Consider the following 26,470-nt stretch of genomic DNA (forward strand, 5'->3'; position numbering starts at 1 on the left):
TCAGATTTGCATCTAAGTTATTTCTGTAAAAAAAAACGCAGTGTTTGTAAACAATCATGTAGGGGTGAAGCCAATGCTTCAAGGTTGGCACTGAAGGGTCGTCGGCCTGAAATGTTAACTGGTTTTCTCTCCAAACACATTTACCCAGCCATCACTGAAATCACCACACCTCAGATGAACTTCCCAAGTTCCAGCGGGACGGACAAGCAACTGCGAACACGCCCGCCACCCCAGTCCACCAATCCTGCTCCGCCAGCTCACTGAGGCGAGCTCGCGCGCCCGTCACCAACGGTACAAGACCACCCAGCGCGCACGCGCGCCTATCACCAATCAACACGACAGTCTAAGGCGCGTGCCTGATCAATGAACCATCTGTCGATGGAGCGGATTAAAGGCCGGCGGAGGACCCTATATGTTGTAGTCCCTCCGACAGCGCTGGCGTAGTTCTCATTTAGCAACTCAAAGCTGTTTCATTAATTCACTTATGAGACTCTACTTTTTAAATGTTTCTCCTGTGTTGAATAGAAATATATTATGGAAGTTATTTGAGCTCTGCAATTTTGTTGCATTCTCAGGCGGCGGCTTTGACTCCTCGCCTTTGTTGGGTCCTGGCTGACGGCGCGGGGGCTGATGGGGCCTACTCAATATGTTGCCGTGGAGTCGGAGCCGCCGCCGCCGCTGGGGAAACAGAGCGTGGCATTTGTGGTTGCTGGTGAGATAGAGCGGAGCGCTGTTAGGAACTCCATGGAGAGGATCCAGAGCGACCGGCTGCGGTTGCTGCTCTGTTTCGTGGCTGTTTTCGTTTGTTACTTTTACTACGGGATCTTACAGGAGGCCATGTAAGTGCTAGAGGGCCGGGAGAACATCCCTCGTCCAAATGGCGGTACTATTGCTGTGCTAACTTGGCGGCAAATGTCGTGGCAGAAAGGATTGTTAGGGTGGAGAGGCTTCTCTCACAGCTTAACCTAAGAATGTTTTTGCATATTAAATTGTATGTTGCATCATGCAGTCGGTCTGTTCCTGGTAATTTGAGTAATTGAAGGGTGTGACAGTGGCCTTTTGTAAGAATACATTGGAAATCTAATCCTAGTATTGAAATAAATTGGTATTTCTTTTGCGTTTAAAACTGTAGTGGATCAGAGCCTGTCGTATTTTCAGTTTTGGAAAAACGACCTGGCAGAGAAAAAGGGTCCAAAATCTGCAGAAATATACAAATGTTAAATTTGGTTTTATTGTTTAAAGTGTCTGATATAGAGACGTTCAAATATTATAGCAACTGGCAACTCCTGGAGAAAAGATTTCTCCCAGTTGACTTTATCTGCATGTTTAAAGTCTAAATTGGCCTTGCCCTGTATTTCCTATAATATTTCTATAATTACTACTGATCTGTATATACGTTAATCGACATTAAAATTATTGCGCCTCTTTTCACACTTCTAATTTATGTATTGTCTGAAGTACACAGACTTGGTTTGTCATGGTGATAGCTACATCCTATGGAGTAAATGTTGCTCATTTAATACTGGATATCAAAAATACTGATTGATAGAGACACTGGAAGACTTGAATATGATGGTGTGGGTAATAAGCTGGGTCTCAAGATTTTTTTAGAAAATATTGTTAGATGTTTGTGGTTGGCTGAAAGATCTATCACTGTTTATGCTCAATGTTCTATGTTGAGAAAGATGGAAAATGTACAAGGATGTTCAAAACACTAGAAATATGGTTAATAATTGCAAATAAATGCATTATGCACAGATGTCTAGTAAAAATAGTATGGAGAAATGGCAAAGCTCATTGGCAGTTATTTACACTTTGGTACTGTGATTATTGTGACTAATGGTCAGTTGTAGTGTAGTAGTAGTAGTGACCATTCTCTGGCAGGGAAGGCTCTATCTTTCAACTGAAATTTCTACTGAACCTTGGGATAGTTGTAGAAGGAAATGTGCATTAGATTACAATTTGCATATGTTGGTTCGTGATTTTGAAAATAGTTGAATGGAGAAGAAAACTAGGTTGCTGGATGACATTGATGCATTGATTTGGTGACTGAACAAGTGAGAAGTATCATTAATGGTAGGGCAAATAAGGGAAAAGAAAACTCAATGAGTACAGAGAAAGGGATTTAGAAGTGTATATTCAGTGTAGAAGGCATTCAATAAAACATGAGATAATTCAAAGGTGTAAGAAATTGCAGATGCTGGAATCTGGAGGAAGAAATAATCTGGAAGAACTGAATGAAGTAGCATCTGTGGGAGGGCCAATTTCCATCTGCAGGGTTTCGTTCTGAAACGTCGACAAATTCTGCCCCCCTTTCCACCCCCGTCCCCCCCTGCCCCCCCATTGATGCTGCCTGCTTGACCTGCTGAATTTCTCCAGCAGATTGTTTGTGTGAAATGCTTCCTTGTGCTGTTCATGTTTTAAGTACCTAGAAGTGGGAAGCAAATAACTCAAAAGATATGCAAGGATTAGAATGGGTTTGGGGAGGAACTTCGAGGGTTCTGAGTTGGAGAATTTTTATTCTGAGCTAAGTTTAGGTAGATTAGAATTGTTTTCTACAGAACATAGTGGGCTGATGGGAGAATTAAGGTTTGTAAAATTGTGAGTAGCCCAGCTAGGTTGAGTAGGAATTACTAGTTCCCTTAGCACAGTTAATAGCTTGGGTGTAGATTTAAACAAATGATTCATGTTTCCTTGTATTGAGGGTTAAGTTGGTTGGGGGGGGGCACTGACTGTTTTGTTAAACTGGATTCTGTATTTATTTTTAGCTGTGTATACAAAGACACACCCTAAAGTTTATTAATATCTAGTTTATGTTGAGAATGCTGGCAAATAAACAACCTAATAATAGTTTCCTTATTTAAAATGCAGGAAATTGCAGCAGGTGTAATGTGCATTTCAGCATAATTTGCTTGAAATCAATCTTAAAAGCTTCGTCAGTACTGAAGACTCCTTATGGTCTGTTCTTGATCTATCGCATTTCTTATAAGAATATTCACTACTTAATTTAAACAATGGAATTTTGTTTATTAAAGTTTACACATTTGTATTGTAAAAACACAAACCAAAATATTTTCAGATTGTATTGAAATTTGTTTCACTCCCTCCCTAAAAGATCAAATAAAGTGAAAGGTGCTGCTTGCAGTGTATGTGTCAGTGTGACATGGGCACAGTTCTGGCTAGGTCCTTTAATTTTCTAGGCCCATTTCACCATCAACTGCCCACTTTCATGGTTTGTTTGAGGAGGATTGTGGACATTGGCAGCCTCAGTGTTTTGGTTCAGTAGATCAGAGCTGAAATTTTCTTGTACTTTATGCCAGTACCAGCAAAGCAACAAAAATGGTGGGCTGGAAATGCTGCATAAACATTTATTTAGCATTTTAATGGCTGGGGTCTTTTAGGGATTACATTTGGGAATTCAGATGCCATTGTTTTGGTGAAGGAAAGTTGGTGGACTTACCGTAAATCTCCCCCACTCCCTCCATGTACCTGAGGATTCTAAGTTACCCTTACCTCATATCCAACTGCAAAACACTTGGAAAATGATGCTACCAAGACCTTTGGTCTTAGCATTTTCCTCATAACCTGTGGTATAACCAGATAATTTTTTCCATTGATTGTTTTGGGCACATGGCCAAGTGGTTAAGGCGTTCGTCTAATGATCTCAAGGTCGCTAGTTCGAGCCTCAGCTGTGGCAGCTTGTTTGCATCCTTGAACAAGGCAGTTAACCACACATTGCTGTAGTGTCTGTGCGTGGAGCGGCGCCCCACACAGACTTCCAATCTGCGCCTTGTAAGGTGTGAAAATGCCCGACGTAGGCCTCTCATGGTCTGAGTCAACATTCCCTCCCCCCGATGGATGTTAACTATTGTTCCAACAGCAGGCAGTCTTTTTGCTCCAATAGAGTGTATGGGTCAAATAACACCGCAATTGAGTGATTAGGTTTCTGAGAGGTGGTCTTTAAGTTGATAGCTAATTGGTTGTGTTGTTGCATAAATTTTGGAATCTCATCCAACTCGTACAGAGATGTGTCAATTACTCGGCCATATTAGAGACTCGGGCTGTATGTGCGCACTACATATTTAGAGGAATTGGTAGAAAATTAGATGATGAAAGACATTTTTGCTTGAGTGGTAAGGGGTCAGCAAACTTGCTGGATAGTGTAGGCAGAAACCATCTTCATATTTAAACGATGTTTCAGTAAGCAGTTTGTATGCCTTTACAAGATAGATGCTTTATTGATCCCAAAGGAGATATGGGATTTAGCTCTATGGCTTAGTTGCAGTTTGATTTGATAAAAAGAGCTGTCTTCATCAGGTGATATAAATAATATTTTCTGGTATTAATCTAATATTGTCTGAAGATGGTAGCTATAATGAACTGGAGCTGAAAAGGTTGAAGTTTGACTATTTGTATATAAATAATATAGCTGTGGTACTTCATCTAAACTCAGTAAACATGAATTGTTCTCATTCTTTGGGAGCAATTCTGATTTAATTTTCTCAGGTTTAATTAGTTTCATTCCAGCATTTATACAAAACCAAATGTATATGGTGGTATTCTGCATTTTAAAAAAAAATTTCAAATTGTGTATCAAGTTGAATCTGCTTAAAGATCATTTTAAGTATTTGTTTCTAAGTGCACAGATGTTGCTTAATCTTCTGAGTACATCCTTCTAGCACTTTATTTTCACTGTGAAGTTTGTTCTCATTCAGTACTTAACCATCTTTTTTTTTGTTTGCAGAACCAGAAGTAAATATGGAGAGCAGCAAGAAACATTTGTATATGCAAAATCACTTGTGTTTGTCCAGTGTATTATTAATGCTATTTTTGCCAAACTAAGTAAGTAACTACAAGTTTTCAGCAAAAAAAAATCAACAGTAATTTTCTGTAGTGGATAATGAAATCTCTTGAGCTACTGAGATATTGCCTGGTGTCCACAGGAAAAATTAAAATTATATAAAATATTCTAGAAGAGCAATAAGGTTAGAATCTGAGGCTTTAAGACTTTGTATTCATGCTGACAAACAAATAGCCATTCATTGAAGTGAAAATTTGGCTTTTTTTAATAGGCATATTTGCAGACAGTTTACTTTAATACTTGGTCAGATTCACAAAGCTGTGATATTATAGATTGCATCAGAGAACAATAGGTACTACTGGACAATTTGCAGGTATAATTTAAATCAATTAGAATATTGTAATTGATAAAATATATCAAGATGTAAACATTAACTTTTTGACTGTCCAGTGTGTCATCTCTAGCCATTTGTAATTTCTAAATATAAACATACTTGCACAATGTTTGAGTGACAATATTAAATATTTTGGAAGACACTTGTGTTTGACCTGTTCTCTGAATTGTTTATTGGTAAAATATTTTTGCATCTTGTTCCAGTGTTACAATTATTTGAAAAGGCATCAGTTGAACGAACGCCTCACTGGCTGTATGCAGTTTGTTCAATGTCTTACTTAGGGGCCATGGTCTCCAGTAATTCTGCCCTCCAGTATGTCAACTATCCAACACAGGTTTGTATTGCATATTAAGTGCAACTTCAAGGAGAATATAGTCTTAACCTCCATATCTAGCTTACTCGAGAAGATAAGACAGTCGGCCCTCTGTATCCGCGGGTTTCACATCTGCGGATTCAACCAACCGTGGATCGAAAATACTGTACAGGTTTCCCCGTTACCCGAAAGTAGAGCAGAAATGGCGTAAAGCAAAGAAGCAATTACCATTATAGGAAAAATTTTCGAGCGTTCCCAGACCCAAAAAATAACCTACTAAATAACACACACAACCTAAAATAACACTAATACATAGTAAAAGCAGGAACGATATAAAGTAGAAATAATGTATGTACAGTACAGTGTGGTTTCACTTACCAGAATTGGGAAGACGGCGAGCGCACTGGAAGGTCATACAGTTCTTTGAAAGCACTCAAAACATCCTGCAAACCTGCTCTAAACCTACGTGCCCAAAATTAAAGTCATACTTTTCTGCAATCATTGCAGTACTGTCAATCGTAGCGAAACTCTCACGCAGTTCAAAGCTATGGCGTGCGCGTGACCTCTATAACGGCTCGCTGCAAAACAAACACTGAACGCTATTTTCGCTCTTTGCCACTCTCGCTGCTCGGGGTGCGCGCTACCTCTATAACAGCTTGCTGCAAAACAAAAACGCTGAACGCTATTTTCGCATTTCGCCACTCGCTGCTTGGGGTGTGCGCTGCCTCTATAATGGTTCTCTGCAAAACAAACGTTGAACACTATTTTCGCTGAGGCAGCATCAGCGTTCCCAGAAGAGCTACGATGGTTGCGTCTGTACTGAACATGTACAGACTTTTTTCTTGTCATTATTCCCTAAACAATAGAGCATAACAACTATTTACATAGCACTTGCATTGTATTAGGTATTATAAGTAATCTAGAGATGATTTAAAGTATACCGGAAGATGTGTGTAGGTTGTATGCAAATACTACACCATTTTATATAAGGAACTTGAGCATCCGTGAATTTTGGTATCCACGGGAGGGGGGTGTCCCAGAACCAATCCCCCACGGAGAAGGAGGGCCGACTGTACTGAAGTACAGTGGATTGTGGTAAATTGAGATGCATCAGGACCAGCACATTTTGGCCCAGTTATGGGGCTCCTCCCAATTAACTGAAGTTTCATGGAAATAGTTAAAGGTATATTTAAAAAAAAAGGCTAGTCTTTAACTGAGTAACAAATTCTGTATTTCACTTAAATACATAAATTGAACACTCCCAATACTACAGTACTATAAAACTGTATATTAATTCTTAATAGCTATCAGTGGCGGAATTCATCCTGTGTTCACTGCTGTGTTCTTTTGATTTACTGAACAAAATCAGCATAGACCCCTAGTACAAATCATGGACTGCCTTCATACAATGCTTTCCTCATTTCCTTTTCACTCCCGACCCTTTCTATTATCTCCAAGCCTGAATGCTTGAAATGTAGTGAGCAAAACAGTTTGGATTGTCTTACTACTTATTACTCGCCAAATATTAGTGACAAAAATCCCTGCTTTTTGAACACAAGTACACGTGCATGTGACTGATGCTAGTTAGAAACTGTTCGGCAACAGTCTCTTGCCCCAGTGAAGTGCTGTAGTGTCCCAAATAACAAAGAGAATCCTGCCTATTTCCTCAATTAGTTTTTGTTCTTTAAGAGTTGTCTCAAATAAGCAGCAGCCCCAATTAACCGATGGCCTGCTTAACCAGAATCCACCGAATTTTCCAATAGCAGCTTTCTTTTATGAAATGGATCGAGATTGCTTGATTTAAGGATATTTGATACATGAAATTCTTTTTGAAATATTGAAAGTCTTTTTATAAATTGTGACTTTATTGTATTTGAAATTTTGGATGTTTTATGAAGCACATTGACACTAAAAACATTTGAGATAGGTATGTTAAGTACAAAAAAAAGAAGCAATAATTAATTCAAATCTCCATGTAACACCCAACCTTCAGTTCACTGATCTCTTAAATGTTTAGATTTTTCTGAATAACATTTTCCTAGTTTAATTTATTAACTTTTAAATGATTTCTGGGAAAAAATAACATTGTTTGTTAGGGCATAAAATGCATTCTAAGAAAACCATAAACCTGGATTTGAATTCTTACTGTAATGGAGTATTGTTTATGGATTAGCAAGTCAGTTATGCCTTGTGAAATAATTCATCTTGCTTATTATATTAAATTATCCAAACAACTTGCGTTCCAACCACACACATTCACTAAGTTCAACACAGACAATTTTGAGAAAAATGTACAGTTAACATGGGAATTCCTACCAGGCCTTTTTGAAGCAAGTAATATAGAAAAATCACCTTGCTGTTCATTTTTTGCCTCCAGTCATGAACACTGGTGCAGCATATGGTGTTGCTGCTTCACAGTTGCAGCAACCTGCGTTCACTCTGATCTTTCCTGTCTCTGGAGTTTTACCTGTTGGTTGTTAACCTCTTGACATCTCAAAAACTATAAAGATTGTTACTGCTTTCAATGTTTTTCACATTCAGAAATATTTAGTCTATTAAATTGCACTGAATAAGATTAACAAATGTATAAATTAAACTAAACTTTAAAACAAAAATGTTTCTTATCATTTCAATTCCGTTTTAATCATAGGCATATAAACTGCTTTGAAGTTGCTGGTTCTCGGGTAATGCTAGATTTGATAGGCAGTGTATTGTCATCTGTCCTACATAACACTGGAGAATCGAAAGTCAGACCAGACTTACCACCCACCTCCATACTGAGCCCAATAGCTAAACAAACTGACAGATCATCCTTCCTGAAGCAACTAGTATTCATTGAAGCCTCTGAGTTGCTTCAGTTACAATGATTGAATGCTGGTAATTTTGTTCTTTGAGCATATTGCTCTGATTTAAATTTTTTAATTACTGCTTATGACAGATTAGAAACATTTTGTCATTATGCTATTCACTGAAGTACAAATTGTGATGTTAATGTTTACAAATGTTTTGTGTATGTTTCATTTTGTTTCTTTTAAAAAAAAATGATTTTACCCAAAGGTAATTTCCCATTTGTCATCAGCTGATGTTTTTTTTCCATTTCAGGTTCTAGGAAAATCATGCAAGCCCATTCCAGGTAAGTTAATGTGATTATAGAATATTAAAAAGTTAAGTATTCCTTGACAATGGCAATTTAGAACATAGAATAGTACAGCACATTACAGGCCCTTCGGCCCACAATGTTGTGCCGACCCTCAAACCCTGCCTCCCATATAAGCCCCCACCTTAGATTCCTCCATATACCTGTCTAGTAGTCTCTTGCATGATTTGCATGATGTACCTGGCATTTGTTATTCCTGCACTATGTCTACTCTTCAGCAAGTTGCCAAGGGCTTTGTATTAACTTAAAATTAACCAAAGCAATTTGATAGATAAGGGGAGTGGATACATGCTAATAGGAACATTGGAAGTGTCCTCCAAATCATGCATGCATCCTGGGTTGGAGAATTTATTGTTATTCATTCTTTGTCATTGGGTCTGATTACCAGAACATTCTAGCCATCAGCTGCATTGAAGTACCTTAACCATAAAGATTGCAGCAGTTTAGTGTGATAGCTTGCCATTTTCATAGTCTTGAACTGTATGGCACAGAAAGAAGCACTTTGGCCCACTATATCCATGCTAATCCACTTGCTTGCCTTTCCTAGATGCTGGAGGAATTCAATGGGTCAGATGGCATCTGTGGAGAGAAGTTGACAGTTGACGTTTTGGGTCAAGACTCTTCATCTGATCTAATAAAGGGTCCATTTCCCACTGTAGATGCTGCCTGACCCACTGAGCTCCTCCATTTAGTTTGTTGCTTCAGATTCCAGCATCTACAATCTCTTGTATCTCCATTTTTCTATTTAATGGTCTGTCTAACTTGCTTAAAGTTTACTCTGAAAGCTGGCAGGTCAGGTTGCAGCTGTATAAAACTGGGTTAGACTGTTCTGGAGGGTGGAGAGGCTTTGGTAAGAGGTTCACCAGGATGTTGCTTAGATTAGAATGTTAGACAAACTTGAATTGTTTTCTCTGGTGTGTTAGGGAGCAAGTTTAAGAGAGATTTGAGACATACTTATAATGAAATAGTTGAGCCCCAACTTGATCATGGATGTAGTGTGAAAGAGATGCTGGGCCATTGGCTAATGGTTAGTTATGGTGCATATTTTTGCTGCAATTGATGGATGGATGATGTGGGCCGTTGATTGCACAGAAACGTGCACAAAGCTTCGTAGTAACTGAGTAATGAGTAATCTGCGTCCATCTTTCAGTATAATTGTGCTATTACCCAGCATGAGAGAGGGAAACCTCAGTTGTGGTGATGTGTTGCCCTCGCCCTCAGACTGTGTAGATTGGCAAGGACAATTATGTTGGCTTTTTGTCTGCTATAGACCAAGTCCTCCATGATGTATCCTTGAGGGTACAACTGGCTCAACCAGTGTTGGTAACACAAAGCCAGTCTTGCTAGTGGGTGTACAGTGAAGTGCCTCTCTGAATGTACATATTGTGTCCTTATGTTCAGTACTGTTTCCAGTCATTCTGGCTGAATGTAATATGCTGGTCAAAGTCAGAAATTGTGTGCAGGGTGAGGAGTTTCTTGATAAACATGGGAAGATTCCAGTCTGTCAGTGCATCCCAGAATATTTGTGCATCCTACAGATTATTCTTTGAGGTTAGCTTTGCAGCAGCAATTTTTTATGGTTAAATGAGTCAGTAAGATTAGCCTAATGTTAAGTTTTGCAACTAATGTTGATCAGCACAGAAGTAGTAGTGTATTAGAAGCAGCTAAAGCCATTTGCTTTGCTGATCAAAGTAATGACCATGATAATGAAACTTGTCTGCACAAAGAAAATGTTTTAAGCATAATGGATAAGAAATTAGCCTTGGGTTGCTTTTGCTGAAGCTGTATGTTTATTCAACTCTAGCTGTATGTGCATGCTTTTCTCCTCCCCTGTCAAATAATCCAAAAAAATCAGTACCTGTTCAAATATACTTCATCTGTTTACTAATTAAAAGTAAAAAATGAAGTGTTGATGTCATCTGTGGTGAGTGAAACTCGGGTCAGACACCGAACACTTTCAACTTTTCATTAATTCTGATGGGAATTCATTATCATAAAATATTAACTGTTTTTCTCTCCATTCTTTCTACCTGACCTATTGAATATAGCAGTTTTTTTAAGAATGCTGGAATCTGAAATTTTGCCTTTGACTACTTAATTGGCATATTGCTCAATTAACTTCAATATTCCAAGGTGGATTTTCTTTTGTTTTAAAGTTTCTTGCCTTAATTTGTATTATAGTGATGGTTTTAGGAGTCATTCTTGGAAGGAAAAGGTACCCATTGGCCAAGTATCTTTGCGTGTTGCTCATTGTTCTGGGAGTGGCGTTATTTATGTATAAACCCAACAAAGGAAAGGACAGTGCAAATGATCACACCTTTGGATTTGGAGAAATGTTATTAGTAAGTACATGGATTTTGGCTTTTATTACATTTTTAAAAACTTTAACTTTAAGACTTGGTAGAAAAATATGTCTAACAAGTCAGCTGGCCTACGAAAGCTTACAACAGTGATATAAAGAGTTCTGAAAGGATAATCTGCTATTACTGAAGTGCTTAAAATGCTTTAAATTTTAATGAAACTTGAACATTTGAACTCCACTGTTTTACTATTTCTAACATTTTCTCTCCCCTTTCTCTTATTGTCTCAACTATTTTTAATTATTTTTGTAACAAAGAAAATGTTAAAATGATTCCCCTATTCCCCTGGCTATTTTAGGGGCAGGAGCAGGTTTAGGAAGCGCTGGTCCATAATAATTATTGTAAAGCAAATGTAAGCCCAAAATGTTAAATTAGTCAGGCATAAATTTGCATGATCAATCGGTTATACAAAATAAGGATGACTTGTGATATTCTACATGTACAAACATTCAACTAAAATAAATTGGTTGCTGTTGGTTGTTAATCACCAAGGCTTTGACTACCGGGATAAATCTCCTGATCTCCTTTGCTTCTATTGAATTCATATTATGGATCTTCCAACTGATTATTGTGCAACGGGTAGATATATCCAATATCTAATTAAGGCATCCGTTAGTCTTGCGAGACCATGGATCTGCGCTTCGAAAGTCTTCACTGGGCAAGGTTGTATGGAAGACCGGCAGTTGCCCATGCTGCATGTCTCCCTTCTCCAGGACACTGATGTTATCCAAGGGAAGGACAAGGGCTGATACAGCTTGGCACCAGTGTTGTCACACAGCAATGTGTGGTTAAGTGCCTTGCTCAAGGACACAACATGCTGCCTCGGCTGGGGCTCGAACTCACGACCTTCAGATCGCTAGTCGAATGCCTTAACCACGTGGCCATGTGCCCATACTCCAATATCTAGACTTAAAATATACATGAAAGCAAACAATGAAACTGCATCCTAGAGATCTTAGAAGACTGATACTGAATTGTGATAGATGTCCAATTACAGGATTTAAATTCATACATTTCATTTAAAATCTAAATAAACTAAAGGAAGCGGCAGAGATTTAAGCAGTTAATTTCTGTACTAGAAGTTAATACAAGTGAAATTATTTACTACAGAAAACGTGTTATTTGATGTGAAACACAATCTCAGGAGGCTTTTCTCAGCAAAAGTGCTAAGCTTTTGGTCCATCAGGTAGCGATGACACTACCCCTTCTGTTTGTCTATAAAGTACTGGTACTTTTTGCAGTTGCCACTAAGCGTTGTTAGTTGTCAAAAAAAAAATCTTTCAAATCCAAAACGGGCAAAGCACACCTGCTGGTATCCATTCCCAGGCTATTATTGTTGACATTGGGGATTACACTTGGACAATTTTAATGAGTAAGTCACCTCTTTGACATCAGACTTCTGAGACAGGTTCTCCTCTCTGTGCTGTCATAGTGAGAAACTATCAGTTGAATGGAGGAAATTATTTAATGTCTCAAAGCTTCCTTAGTGCCAGTGTTACATACTTGGAAATTCCTGACTCAAAATGAAAAGAGCATCTGTGATAGCACTGACAACTTCAAGTCCTTCTGGAAACACTGGAAGGCTGGCATATAGAAGGCATGCTGCACTTAGTTTAGATGTAGGCAAGGCTGCGTGCTACATCTTGGTTGCTTGCTTAAATACTCAGATTTGTTAACTTGTATTTTTTTAAAAAGAATTATGTTCCTTTCAGTGAGCAATTTTATGGTAAACTGAAGACCACAAAACAGGATTTTGTTCCTTTTTTTTAGGACTATTTTTTGATCACTTTAATCTTTTTGTTTAGCAGTTTTGTTTAAATTGTTGCAGTCTTTATGTAAACTCCTTTGCTTAATTGTTACCTGGAATGTACCTGTGTGGTCCAATGTTGCCATTTCTATCCATTCAATCATTCTAGTCAGAGGAATTCTTCCTTGTTTGTCACAAATATTCTATGAGTAATATTATTCATTATCATAATATTCATCAGGAATTTCCAAGTATGTAACACTGGCACTAAGGAAGCTTTGAGACATTAATTAATTTCCCCCATTCAACTGATAGTTTCTCACTATGACAGCTCAGAGAGGAGAGCCTGTCTCAGGAGTCTGATGTCAAAGAGGTGACTTACTCATGTTATCAGATATTATGTGTATGTTTTCTAAGTAAAATTTTACAACATGGAATTCACTTTTTTTAATCTTTGTCTTGATTCACTTGTTAATTATTTTTCTCTTTTAGTTGGCCTCCTTAACCTTGGACGGATTGACTGGAGTAGCACAAGAACACATGAGAGCTAATTTCCAGACTGGTTCAAATCAGATGATGCTGAATATTAATGTTTGGTCTAGTTTGTTCCTGGGAATAGGTAAAAATCTTGCAACAATTGTTTTATTTTAGTTAAGAGCATATTGGATTAGAAGTGCATCTTTAAACCAAACAACACGAAAATATAAAACATAGAAATTATAAATTGAGGGCATGTGAAGGGGAATAAATTGACAAATGAAACGGATCCTCCTGTCAATTCCTTAGGCAATTCTTTCATATTTTTCCCTTCAGTCACCTTGAATAAGCTTCTGAAGTTTGCTATTCATCCATTCAATGTTCTAAGGATCCCTCCAGACACACAGATTCTTCCCCCTGGTTGAATAAACAACAAAGTGAGAGCTTAAAAATCCTCATCAAAGTTGCTGGTGAACGCAGCAGGCCAGGCAGCATCTCTAGGAAGAGGTACAGTCGACGTTTCAGGCCGAGACCCTTCAATATATATTAATGACTTGGATGAGGGAATTAAATGCAGCATCTCCAAGTTTGCGGATGACACAAAGCTGGGTGGCAGTGTTAGCTGTGAGGAGGATGCTAAGAGGATGCAGGGTGACTTGGATAGGTTGGGTGAGTGGGCAAATTCATGGCAGATGCATTTTAATGTGGATAAATGTGAAGTTATCCACTTTGGTGGCAAAAATAGGAAAACAGATTATTATCTGAATGGTGGCTGATTAGGAAAAGGGGAGGTGCAACGAGACCTGGGTGTCATTATACACCAGTCATTGAAAGTGGGCATGCAGGTACAGCAGGCGGTGAAAAAGGCGAACGGTATGCTGGCATTTATAGCGAGAGGATTCGAGTACAGGAGCAGGGAGGTACTACTGCAGTTGTACAAGGCCTTGGTGAGACCACACCTGGAGTGTTGTGTGCAGTTTTGGTCCCCTAATCTGAGGAAAGACATCCTTGCCATAGAGGGAGTACAAAGAAGGTTCACCAGATTGATTCCTGGGATGGCAGGACTTTCATATGAAGAAAGACAGGATGAACTGGGCTTGTACTCGTTGGAATTTAGAAGATTGAGGGGGGATTTGATTGAAACGTATAAGATCCTAAAGGGATTGGACAGGCTAGATGCAGGAAGATTGTTCCCGATGTTGGGGAAGTCCAGAACGAGGGGCCACAGTTTGAGGATAGAGGGGAAGCCTTTTAGGACCGAGATTAGGAAAAACTTCTTCACACAGAGAGTGGTGAATCGGTGGAATTCTCTGCCACAGGAAACAGTTGAGGCCAGTTCATTGGCTATATTTAAGAGGGAGTTAGATATGGCCCTTGTGGCTATGGGGGTCAGGGGGTATGGAGGGAAGGCTGGGGCGGGGTTCTGAGTTGGAGGATCAGCCATGATCATAATAAATGGCGGTGCAGGCTCAAAGGGCCGAATGGCCTACTCCTGCACCTATTTTCTATGTTTCTATCCTGACACGTTGACTAGAGATGCTGCCTGGCCTGCTGCATTCACCAGCAACTTTGTGTGTTGCTTGAATTTCCAGCATCTGCAGAATTCCTGTTGTTTGCTTAAAAATCCTATTGACCCTTTCAATGCATTTAACTCAGTTTCAGAAATATACATGGGATGGTAACCACTTTCAAATGTTCTGGTCATGTTTATTTCTGTAAATATGGGCTAGTATGTGTTCAGCAGCTCATAGACGATGCTTGAAGATTCTCTGTACTTTGCATCAACTTCTGATGAATATTTCCAGATGTCTTCACAAGCACCATCGCAATTTCTTTCATTGTTGACCCTCTGTATACAATCAGGTCTACAATGTTATGAGGCCATATTAAAGGTCTTTTGTGAACCATGTGATAGTCTCTCTCCACATCTCCATCAGCTGATAATGCTTCATCTTAAGTCCTGTAATACCTCTTGCTGGATGCTCGGGGGGGCGGGGGGAAGAAAAAAAACAGCCACTCTTATAGATGCATGCATGCAGTCATAGCACTTCAAGTTTTGTTAACTTGTCTAAAATTGGTGAAATCTCCTTAAGTGTCTGATATTTTTCAGCTTTTAATAGAAAATTTTAGCATGGGGTGTAATTTGTCACTGTTCTATTGCTATTGATTTTTTTGGGTTTGTTGTATATGTGAGCTTAGATATTCATCCATGTTATATTCTTTGCCTTGATATGTACTCGTCTCACCTGTCCTTCCTATCATTCCATTTCAACATTAAGAGAAATAGAAAATGTAGGCTTCTATAGAGCTGTTGCTTTATTACACTCTGGTCTTACACCATTTAATATATTATGGAGATTCTGGAGAGTAGCCATTGAAGTTCTGACTTGCACTTTGTATTAAAATAAGTATACTTTTTGCACTTTGTTCATTAATCACCTTTTCTGAAAAAAGCTTTGTTTAGTGATGGGGAAATTATACCTCGTATACATTTTATAGCTTGTAGAGTGATGAGTTGTGCCATAATTCAGTTGTAATTTGAAAGTTTACAGATTAACAGAACCAGTTTAATTTTGTTAGCAAAATGTGCCTCCTTAATTCTAAAGATTGAAATTTGACTTGATTAACATGATGTATTCTCCTTTAATCCACAAGAGGGTGCTCAAGTATAGTCTCTAAATTGAAAGTTTCCGAAGTGAAATTTAAATTCTTGCTGTCTGATACATAATGCAATGTTTACTTAGTCTTGATGTTCCATAGACTTTCGCTCTTCTGATTTCAATCATAGGTTTTGGTTCTGCTGCAAGGGTTTGTGGCGAAACAGTCTCCCAATACATGTCATGTTTCACCGATATTCAGGAGGCTACACAGGATACAGTAAATGACCCTAACAGACGTGTGGGTGAAGTGTCGCTTCACCTGGCAGGACTGTTTGGGGCCCTGAATGGTAGTGAGAGAAGAGACGTAGGGGCAAGTGTGACTCTTGTTCCTGTATATCGGTGAGACCCAATGTAGATTGGGAGAAGCTTCATTGAGCACCAATGCTGTGTCTGCCAAAACAAAGCTATCTCCCAGTGGCCCCGATGTCAATTCTACTTCCCCTCCCATTCCTACATGTCAGTTTACAGCCTCCTGTACTCAGCAATGAGGCCACACTCCAGTTGGAGGAGGAACACTTTATATTCCGTCTGGGTAGCCTCCAACCTGATGGCATGAACATTGACTTCTCTAACTTCGAGTAATGGTCCACAACCTCCCTTCACCATTCCCCATTCCCACTTCTGTCTCTCCTCATCTCCTTACCTACCCATCACCTCCCTCTGGTGCTCCTCCCCCTTCCCTTTCTTCCATGGCCTTCTGTCCTCTCCTATCAGACTCCTTCCTTCTCCAGCCCTGTATCTCTTCCACTTTACTTCACCACCCCCCTTCCTGGTTTCACTCGTCAATTTCCTTCCCTCCCCCACCTTGTTACTCTGACTTCTCGTCTTTTTTTTTCCTCCAGTCCTGATGAAGGGTCTCAGCCTGAAATGTTGACTATTTACTCTTCATAGATGCTGCCTGGCCTGCTGAGTTCCTCCAGCATTTTGTGTGTGTTGCTTGGAGTTCCAGCATCAGCAGATTTTCTCTTGTTTGTGATGAGGTCAGCTGATATGGGATGGCTGTGCTGTTTTAACATAGAATGGGAGTGCCTTATGTTTTGCCTATTAAATGTGCCAAACAGTCGGATGCCAGTAGTTTGGCTGCCTGGAGTCACTGCACTTCAGAATTCAATAATATGATGACCTCAAACTTCAACCAGTCTAAAATTTATTGATTATCATAGTAATGTTTTAATACGTAATTTGGGAGGAAGGGAAGAGTTTTAAAAATTCACAATGGTGTGCAAAATCATTGCTGCAATTATTCATGGCTTTTGTTATGTAATCTAAGCATATAGGCTGATGAATGCATTGATCACATTAATTTGATGCCTTTGAGTGTATCTTTCATTTGGAAAGAAAGACTGTTTCAGCAGGCAATTTGAAGGTGAGAAGTTAGCTCTAAAATCTGAAAGCTGTTATGTAAACAAATTTGGAATAACTAGCTAGCTTTTACTACTTCCCAAACAAAGAATAGCTTTCCTGCTTCCTGATGCTTGTCAGTTTGTATTTGATGTGTGGTAATTCAGCATTATTATTTATTATTAAACAAATATTAGTTTTAACTGGTATCTTGACTCTTGGAAAAACAGATTGGGGTGGTGATATGGGCATGAGGGTTGTGTTAACAGGTAAATTGTATAGGGAAAAAAAATTCCATCTACACTAAATCTGTAACTGGGAAGGTACCAGTCCATGTTTTTGTACATTGTGTGCTTCTCTTTGCACATGGATTTTTATATGAAAATTTTAAAAAATAGTTTTATTTAATAAAAATTTAAGGAATTGAAGGCATTTTAGCATGCAGGGAAAACTGGAGCTGGTTAACATGAGTTTCAATCTGAAGATTGATGCAGGGTGATTTTAAAAATGCAAATAAATGCTGCAGAGAAGGATTAGTTGCATGCATTGCTCGTTGCCATAGAGGCAGTGTTACTTCATTTATACAGTACAAAGTATTTTATTTTAATTTCTTAGAGCTTGCATTAATATTAAAAGTTGAGTAACATGGAGATTTGTTTACAATCTGTCTTTGAAAACTTATTATCTGTAATGTTGAGTATTTGTCACGTTAGAAATTAAATTTTTAAAATCAAATGCAACTTCCTGTTCATTAGTTTTGTGTAGATCCCCACAAATTTTAAATTTCCATTTTTTTTTAACAAAGTCGATTCAGACAGCCAATACAGTGTACTGTTTATTAGCTTATGCAATATTGCATTTTAAGTTTCACTTCTGTACCTGACTTGAAGTTGCAAATTGATCCTCATTCCAATAACTATTTTTTGGCTATATTTTAGGAGTTTTTTGTACTGGAGAAATATGGGAATTTCTGAATTTCACTGAGCGCCACCCCAGTATTCTGTACAAGATACTTTTGTTTGGTTTAACTAGTGCTTTGGGCCAGGTTAGTATTTGCATTATATCTACAAACGTTTGTAGTACTTACAAAATTAGAAGGGAACAAACCTATTTAAGTGTAAAGTTACTTTTCATATTCCATAACTGCAATGTAAGCACTTATGGATTTAAAACCTCAACATTTTAACTTCTGAAATGTGGACATAGCTGGCAAGTGTGCAATTAGTTGTGTACCCTTGATTTACTATCAAGGAGCTGGCAGTGAATCATGTGCCCGAGCTGTTGGAGGCCATGTGGAGAAGAACTTTTGCTCTGGAATGTTGAACATCTGACATATCACCCCTATTGTTGAAATTGTACAAGGCATTGGTAAGGCCAAATTTGGAGTATTGTGTACAGTTCTGGTCACTGAATTATACGAAAGATGTCAATAAAATTGAGAGGGTACAGAGGAGATTTACTAGAATGTTGCCTGGATTTCATCACCTAAGTTACAGAGAAAGGTTGAACAAGTTGGGTCTTTATTCTTTGGAGCGTAGAAGGTTGAGGGGGGACTTGATAGAGGTATTTAAAATTATGAGGGGGATAGATAGTTGATGTGGATAGGCTTTTTCCATTGAGAGTGGAGGAGATTCAAACAAGAGGACAAGAGTTGAGAGTTAAAGGGCAAAAGTTTAGGGGTAACATGAGGGGGACCTTCTTTACTCAGAGTGGTAGCTGTGTGGAACGAGCTTCCAGCAGAAGTGGTTGAGGCAGGTTCAATGGTGTCATTTAAAGTTAAATTGGACAGCTATATGGACAGGAAAGGAATGGAGGGTTATGGGCTGAGTGCAGGTCGGTGGGACTAGGTGAGAGTAAGAGTTCGGCATGGACTAGAAGGGCCGAGTTGGCCTGTTTCCGTGCTGTAATTGATGTATTGTTATATTGAAAGTATGTGTCAAAGAGGATAATGTGCTAGAGGGGAATTTCCATGTGATTGTTACAATAGCTACCCTCTGCCCTTGTGATAATGGCTATATATTTGAAAAATTAAGACTTGTGTTAAAGAAGCCTTGCCAGTTTACTAGGTGCTACCTTGATGAAGGTAGCTAGTAGATGCTAGGTGCTCAAGATGAATGCACTGCTCATAAAGCACGGTAGTTTTTTTTGTTCTGGGTGTTGTTGAGCTGCTTGTATGTTGGAGCCACATTCATCAAAACAAGCTACACTTGTCCATTGCGCTCTTAATATTGGTCTAAAAGAGATAGAAGTAGTATCACCAAGTTGAGTCACTTGGTGACGTGCTCTAACGTTTTTGTAGCTAGTAGATTGTGGTTAATTGTGACTTGTCAACCCAAATGTGTTGGTAGTGGGGTTGCTGAGATGGTCGTAGAAGGGAAGTTGTCCACTTTCTTTTGTTAGAGATAACATCTGTGCTGTGTGGACTTACCATTGGAGTCGTTCTGAATTTTTTGCCATCTGGCTCAAATAATCATTTTTTAGAAAATCTGAATGGAATGAAACACTGCATTTTCTAAACAAAGATCTCCCATTTCTGACATGTTGGAGAGAGGTCAATAAAGATGGTCATTATATTAGATTCCCTGAGGAGCTTCTGTAGTGATATTCTGGGGCTGAGATGTTCAGCTTTTTTCAATGAGAATAATTTAATGTAAAGTGTGTATTCCCAGTTGATATTCACTGTGAAGAGTGTGGAGATTCTTGCCTCAGTTTTAAAATGGACCAAGGCTGTTAATGGTCAAATTATTAGTGATCATGTGCCCCTTGACAGCAGTGTCAACTGAGACGTGTATATTTTGCTAATTAATAGTATACTGCTGGGGCTATCCATTTTACATGTGTATTGCACTAGTGTGAGAATATAAATATCTTTTAAAAATGATTAATTCCAGCTACGCTTTTCAAATTGTACATATTAAGTTAAAGAAAACATTGTTTGTAGAAGTGTTGTATGGTATGGGTGTAAAAAAAAATATATTATTTTATTTCATTTCTTTTTCTCCCCCCCCCAGAGTTTCATATTTATGACTGTTGTTTACTTTGGACCTCTGACTTGTTCAATCATTACTACAACCAGAAAGTTCTTTACCATCCTTGGTTCTGTGCTTATTTTTGGTAATCCCATTAGCTCCTTGCAATGGGTGGGCACAGTTTTTGTATTCCTAGGTAAGTGATGGAAATTTTTCTTGCCAGAAGACAGGCTGCAAAACCAATCCCACACCAATGCCCTCTCTGTCCCCTGGCTGCTTTTATTAGACAATGCTCTAAGTGGAGTGTTAAAGTATACTTTCTTGGAGGTAATGGGTGGCAGTACTGATACTGTGCCTTAGTCTTCATTGTAATTAAAAGTACTGAACAAAAGTTTGATTTCAACAGAAAAGTGTAATTTGTTAATGAATATGAACATCTTGAGGCCTGTACACCTGGAAATATTTGAATTGCTGTTTGTTATGAATCCTGAAAGGTTTAGACTTTGATTTAACTTTTGCTAGTATCATACTACCTTGCTATCTGTTTTTATTTAATACTAGTGCTAGTTGTGGACCCAAGTTCATAACCACATGTTGTATTTGTGAATGCAAGTTTTGAAAGTTTCTGCAAGTTTGCATACATTTAACTTGGAAACATGCTTGGAAAATAATCTCTGCTATATTACAAGCAAATTAATTTGAGGTTAATGGAGTCCTAATTTAGATGCCTCTTAGTAAACCAGCAATACATAAGAACAATATTAAAGACATGTTTTATGAAACTGTTTCTAATTTTCATTTATTATTCTGTATTTAGGCCTTGGTTTAGATGCCAAATATGGAAAGGCACCCAAAAAAAATCAATAAATATTGAAGATTCACTTGAAGATTTTCATCTCCAAGAATGCTGCCTGAACTTTGATTTTCTTTTTATTTCATGCTTCAGCTGTAAAAGTTTAAATGTTTAGATTGCTTTACTTAGTTTCCCCAAGCCTGTGTGTCCACGTCTTTCAAAAAGCTACACTTCATGTAAAGCAAAATTTAATGTGATTCTCTATTGCAGTCCTTGGGGCTAGTTATCTGCAGATTATTTGAAAATACTGATGGTTAATTTTTGAAGTGCAAAAGAAATCTGCAGATGTTGGAAATTGGAGGTTAAACAGAAAATGCTGGAAATAATCAATAGATGAGGCACTACATGAAAGAGAAATGGGTACTTGTTAGGTTGATAACTTTATAAAAGATCAATGACCTGAAATATTACTTTTCTCTTTTCATGATGCTACTGGATCTGCTAGATTCTCAGCACTGTCTATTTTTATTCTTGTTTTTGTATTGTCTGCAAATCCTCTGTAATTCATATTTTAATTGTCCACTTATTAAAAAGTCAGAAGCCTTGTGTTACAAAACTGCATTGAATATAATTTATAAGTGGTTCTGTACAATATTTGATATACTGTAATCATAATTGAAACACTAAAAAGCCTTTTTCAGTTTGAAATGCCTTGATGTTTGTTCTGTATAATACCCAAGTATTTTAACAGCTCCAGTCCCAAAAAAGTGTTTTAAATTACATTTTAAAAGTATTTTGAAACTTGATTTACATTTAAATGCACTGTATGCAAAATGATCTTTGGTGATTAGCTGTGGTGATTAGAAGAAGAATGGGCACACTGGATATTGAAAAAAATTTTGGGACAACCTATGTCAATGAGCCATCTGTTGTTTTCCCAATGTCCCACCTGATATACAGAAGTTCTTAAATCAAATAATTTAATTTCAAAATAAAAGATTACAGTGTATTTATTGCAGTCTGTGTACATGGGGGTGTCATTGTATCACTGAAGGTATTGTTACGTACCCCGTAACTGGGTTGCCAAAACCAGCAGAAATGGATCACTCAGTTGGAGTCTGGAGTACTAGAACTAAGAAAGTTTTATTAAAGAAACAAGCAACACAGTAATCGAAAGGATAATAAATGCAACAATTCAACAATGATAACCACACATGTGCACAGAATTAAGATAACAGCATCAATCAAGCTCTATCGTCGTCTAGGGGTAAATGACCAATTTCAAAATGACTCAAAGTTCAGTTCGCAGTAATCGTTGCCATGGCGATGGACAAGGTGGGGGAAGAGAGACAGAGAGAACAACTCATCATTCAGCACAGCTTCACTCACAGACCAGCAAGATGGCTCACAAACAGCTTTTGGGCGGGTCCTTGGTGATGTCACCTGAGGTCACCGACTGTGACCCCTCCTCCAGATGCGGTCGATCCTCTGCAGTGAACCCGGCACCCAGGCAAGGGCGGACACACACCGGGTTCCCGCTGATCGTACCTTTCCACCCTTGTCGTTGTCTGGGACTTCTCACCCACTCGTGAGAAGCGCACCGCTTCCAGGGTCTCGTTACCTCGGGTGGCGTGTGTGTCTGTCTTAGCGAACCTGTCCCTTTTTATCCCCCTGCTGGGGTATCGCCTGTCCATCACTTCAAACAGTTCAGGGTTCAAAGGGGGGAGCCGCTCCAGACAGCTCTTCCTCCCACATCCCTTCATTACACATCTCCAGACGCTGCTCCATTGTTCCTTATCTCTCCTTCCCCTGAGGGCAGGTGGCAGACCAACTGCTGATGCCACTGATGCTAGCCCAGGCCAGCAAACATCTTAATTTTAGGTGTATTCTCGTAACAGTATATAAATGAGAGAAAATTAACTTGTTAAAGGATATTGATTTCTGATTTGATGGTCATTCAAAACTATGGAGGGATAGGACTGAATAAAGAGAAACATTATTTTTGGTGGTCATGAACTCCATTTAAAAGGAATAGATGATTAAATACAAGATGTCTAAGTTGGGAGCAGGATGAACATTATAACTGACTTTGGAAAATGTAAAATGCACCACTGGAGTAAAGTAGTGGTCTTCTCACTACTATGAATATTTATGAGTAGGTTATATAGGTAAATAAGGAAATGCTAGGAACAGTTTATACATTGGATTATACTGGTGCCGCTCACATGATGTGCACTGTTTTTTCCTTGGCCTGGTCTTGTGAGAATTAAATTGGATGGATTAATGCACATTTGTTCATTTTAAAAGGTATTAAATACTGAGTTTAGATCCAAGTAAAAAGCAGCTTAATTTTGTGTTCATATACATTTTGATTACAGTTGACTTGCAAGCTTCTGTAGTCACTCATTGACAATTTATAGGAATTTATTAAATGCCTTTTCTCAGGTCTCTGTGACATAATGAGTTTATGTTGGATAATGCTTGCATCACACTTGTAATATAACTTCCAGAATGGAATTGAAATTGCTGCTCAATGGTTTTATATCTCCACTAGGACTCCATCACATTGGGTCTGAGTCCACTGTGGTCTCCTTTGTGGGCAGCAGCTCTAATCCAATGTATTGAAATCAAACTGGGAACTGCATTGAGTCTGGATTCAAGGTTGCTCTAGTTGATCTCGGGTAGAATTCGAGCTTTATTATAAGAAGCTCTGGATCATTATGTTTTTTGTTTTTAACAGTGTTTTGTTGAGTCGTCAGGATTTACAACAGTAATTTGTGATTCTTCAAGTACCTTCTAAAGTAATATTCAACAGTTTTTGAATTCCTAGAAGCAAAATGATTAAAGTAACTTGTTAATTTTATCCTTTTAGTGTTCTTTTTAACCACAGTAGTGTAAGTGTAGCTAGCAATGCATTTGCATTGATTTTTTTTAATAACGTGGCTGTATTTGGTCCATGTATTTTTTCCTTTGGAAGTGTGAATGATACAGTATGTTAAAAATCAAAATGCATTTGCATTTCATGTGTTTTGGCCTCAAGCCTGACAAATAAACTTTGAGATAACAGACCTCAGTAGAGAATGTCCTTTATTCTCCTTGCACAAGGGCACCAGTCATCACTAGGATCCACAGGTCCCAGCTCTATTGTGAAATCAGTAGCTCATCAAATTCTGATGAAGCATGCTGATGATTATGCAGCCTGTCACAGTAATGTTTAGTGTGATGATCATTACTGTCTAATCTTATTGCAGTATCTAATATCCTGACAACATTCACATATGTAACATCTGGCTGTAGAGCTATCTGGAATTCAAATGATATCCTTGAGATTTGGAATACCCACATTCATTATTGAAAACTCCACAACGAAGTTTATACTTGGAATTTAGAATAGTATTTGCTATTGAATTATCACTTACATAAGTAGGATGTGAATAATTTAAAAATTCACAACTCAAATGTTTCTGATATTGTTTATAATTTAATGGTCTTTGGACTGAGTGCAATTTAATATTACCTGAAGAGAACCTTTCTTTTTTTCTCTTGAAATATTCTCAAGGCCAAATCCAGAAACATTCATAGAATGTGATTAATGGATGCAATGTGGAAAATGACTCTTTAATTTGTGGTATAACATCTATTAATGTTAACATGTTGGTTGTAATAGCTTATGTAATTACCACGAGGTGGTTGCAGATATAACACTCATTGCTTCATTTAGTATAACAAAAAACATGTTACCCATAGCATCAAATTGTTCTGTTTGTTTTTTTGACTTGCAATATCTTTTTTAAAACCCCCACATTTCTGAATTCCAGCAATAAAGATATGAGGCTGGAAGAACAAAAACTGCCAACTGCAATCCCCTTGAGATCAAAGTTCTGTTTTTAAGAGCTAGGCTGACTTGTCTCCTCCGATCTACTGCCAAGTCCCTTGATGACATATAATTTTTTTAAAATCTCAAGCCTTCAGGACAATGAATTAATTCAAGAATAAAAACCTTTAAATTAACCTTTATATAAAAAAAACTAAAAAGTAGAACCACAAAGGTATTAATCTCTGGATTGCTACCAGTGCTGCGTACTAGTCAGAGTAGAAATAGGAGGATATATCAGATGAATATGTGGCTTGAAAAATGGTGCAGGGGGAGGGATTCAAATTTCTGGGGCATTGGAACCAGTTCTGGAGGAGGTGGGACTGGTACAAACAGGATGTTCTGCACCTGGGCTGGACTGGAACCAATGTCCTAGGGGCAGCGTTTGCTACTGTTGTTCAGGAGGATTTAAACTAATGTGGCAGGGGGATGGGAACAAATGCAGAGAGACGGAGGGGTGTAAAATGAGGGTAGAAACAAAAAGTAGTAAGGTGAAAAGTAAAAGTGGCAGGCTGGCAAATCCAGGGCAAAAATAAAAAAGGGCCACTTTTCTACATAATTGTATAAGGGCTAAAAGTGTTGTAAAAGCAAGACTGAAGGCTTTGTGTGTCAATGCAAGGAGCATTCGTAACAAGGTGGATGAATTGAATGTGCAGATAGTTATTAATGAATATGATATAGTTGGGATCACAGAGACATGGCTCCAGAGTAACCAAGGATGGGAGCTCAACATTCAGGGATATTCAATATTCAGGAGGGATAGACATGAAAGAAAAGGAGGTGGGGCAGCATTGCTGGTTAGAGAGAAGATTAATGCAATAGAAAGGAAGGACATTAGCCGGGAGGATGTGGCATCGATATGGGTAGAGCTGCATAACACTAAGGGGCAGAAAACGCTGGTGGGAGTTGTGTACAGGCCACCTAACAGTAATAGTGAGGTTGGGGATGGCATTAAACAGGAAATTAGAAATGCGTGCAATAAAGGAACAGCAGTTATAATGGGTGACTTCAATCTGCATATAGATTAGGTGAACCAAATCGGTAAGGGTGCTGAGGAAGAGGATTTCTTGGAACGTATGCGGGATGTTTTTTGAACCAACATGTCGAGGAACCAACTAGAGAGCAGGCTATTCTGGACTGGGTATTGAGCAATGAGGAAGGGTTAGTTAGCAATCTTGTCGTGCGAGGCCCCTTGGGTAAGAGTGACCATAATATGGTGGAATTCTTCATTAAGATGGAGAGTGACATAGTTAATTCAGTAACAAAGGTTCTGAACTTAAAGAAGGGTAACTTTGAAGGTATGAGACATAAATTAGCTAAGATAGACTGGCAAATGATACTTAAAAGGGTTGACAGTGGATATGCAATGGCAAGCATTTAAAGATTGCATGGATGAACTGCAACAATTGTTCATCCTAGTTTGGCAAAAGAATAAACCAGGGAAGGTAGTGCACCCGTGACAAGGGAAATTAGGGATAGTATCAATTCCAAAGAAGAAACACACAAATTAGCCAGAAAAAGCGGCTCACCTGAGGACTGGGAGAAATTCAGAGTCCAGCAGAGGAGAACAAAGGGCTTAATTAG

The 26,470-nt window shown here is 38.4% G+C and overlaps 1 protein-coding gene across 2 annotated transcripts; it reads left to right on the forward strand.

The window, feature by feature from the left end:
- Positions 1-327: 327 nt before the first annotated feature.
- slc35b1 (solute carrier family 35 member B1) lies at positions 328-22,695 on the forward strand. 2 transcript variants are annotated; one of them, XM_063038032.1, is made up of 10 exons: positions 812-839; positions 2,872-2,958; positions 4,745-4,842; positions 5,399-5,529; positions 8,611-8,641; positions 10,847-11,007; positions 13,265-13,391; positions 18,189-18,295; positions 20,262-20,415; positions 21,037-22,695. In XM_063038032.1, coding segments are annotated over exons 3-10 (762 nt in total). In that variant the 5' UTR covers positions 812-839; positions 2,872-2,958; positions 4,745-4,841; the 3' UTR covers positions 21,087-22,695. The 2 variants fall into 2 exon arrangements, with proteins under 2 accessions (XP_062894101.1, XP_062894102.1); XM_063038031.1 differs by lacking the exon at positions 2,872-2,958 and having other exon boundaries at positions 328-839; positions 21,037-22,694.
- The last annotated feature ends 3,775 nt before the right edge of the window (positions 22,696-26,470 follow it).

The sequence above is a fragment of the Mobula hypostoma genome, chromosome X1 (assembly GCF_963921235.1).
Source record: "Mobula hypostoma chromosome X1, sMobHyp1.1, whole genome shotgun sequence".
Taxonomy (NCBI): domain Eukaryota; kingdom Metazoa; phylum Chordata; class Chondrichthyes; order Myliobatiformes; family Myliobatidae; genus Mobula; species Mobula hypostoma.

What these genes read in the sequence shown, in the direction of transcription:
- slc35b1 (XM_063038031.1), top strand. Translation starts at nt 631, where the DNA reads ATGGGGCCTACTCAATATGTTGCCGTGGAGTCGGAGCCGCCGCCGCCG. An exon ending in TGCTATTTTTGCCAAACTAA is followed by an intron (nt 4,843 to 5,398) that starts GTAAGTAACTAC and finishes ATCTTGTTCCAG; the next exon opens with TGTTACAATTATTTGAAAAG. An exon ending in ATCATGCAAGCCCATTCCAG is followed by an intron (nt 8,642 to 10,846) that starts GTAAGTTAATGT and finishes TTTGTATTATAG; the next exon opens with TGATGGTTTTAGGAGTCATT.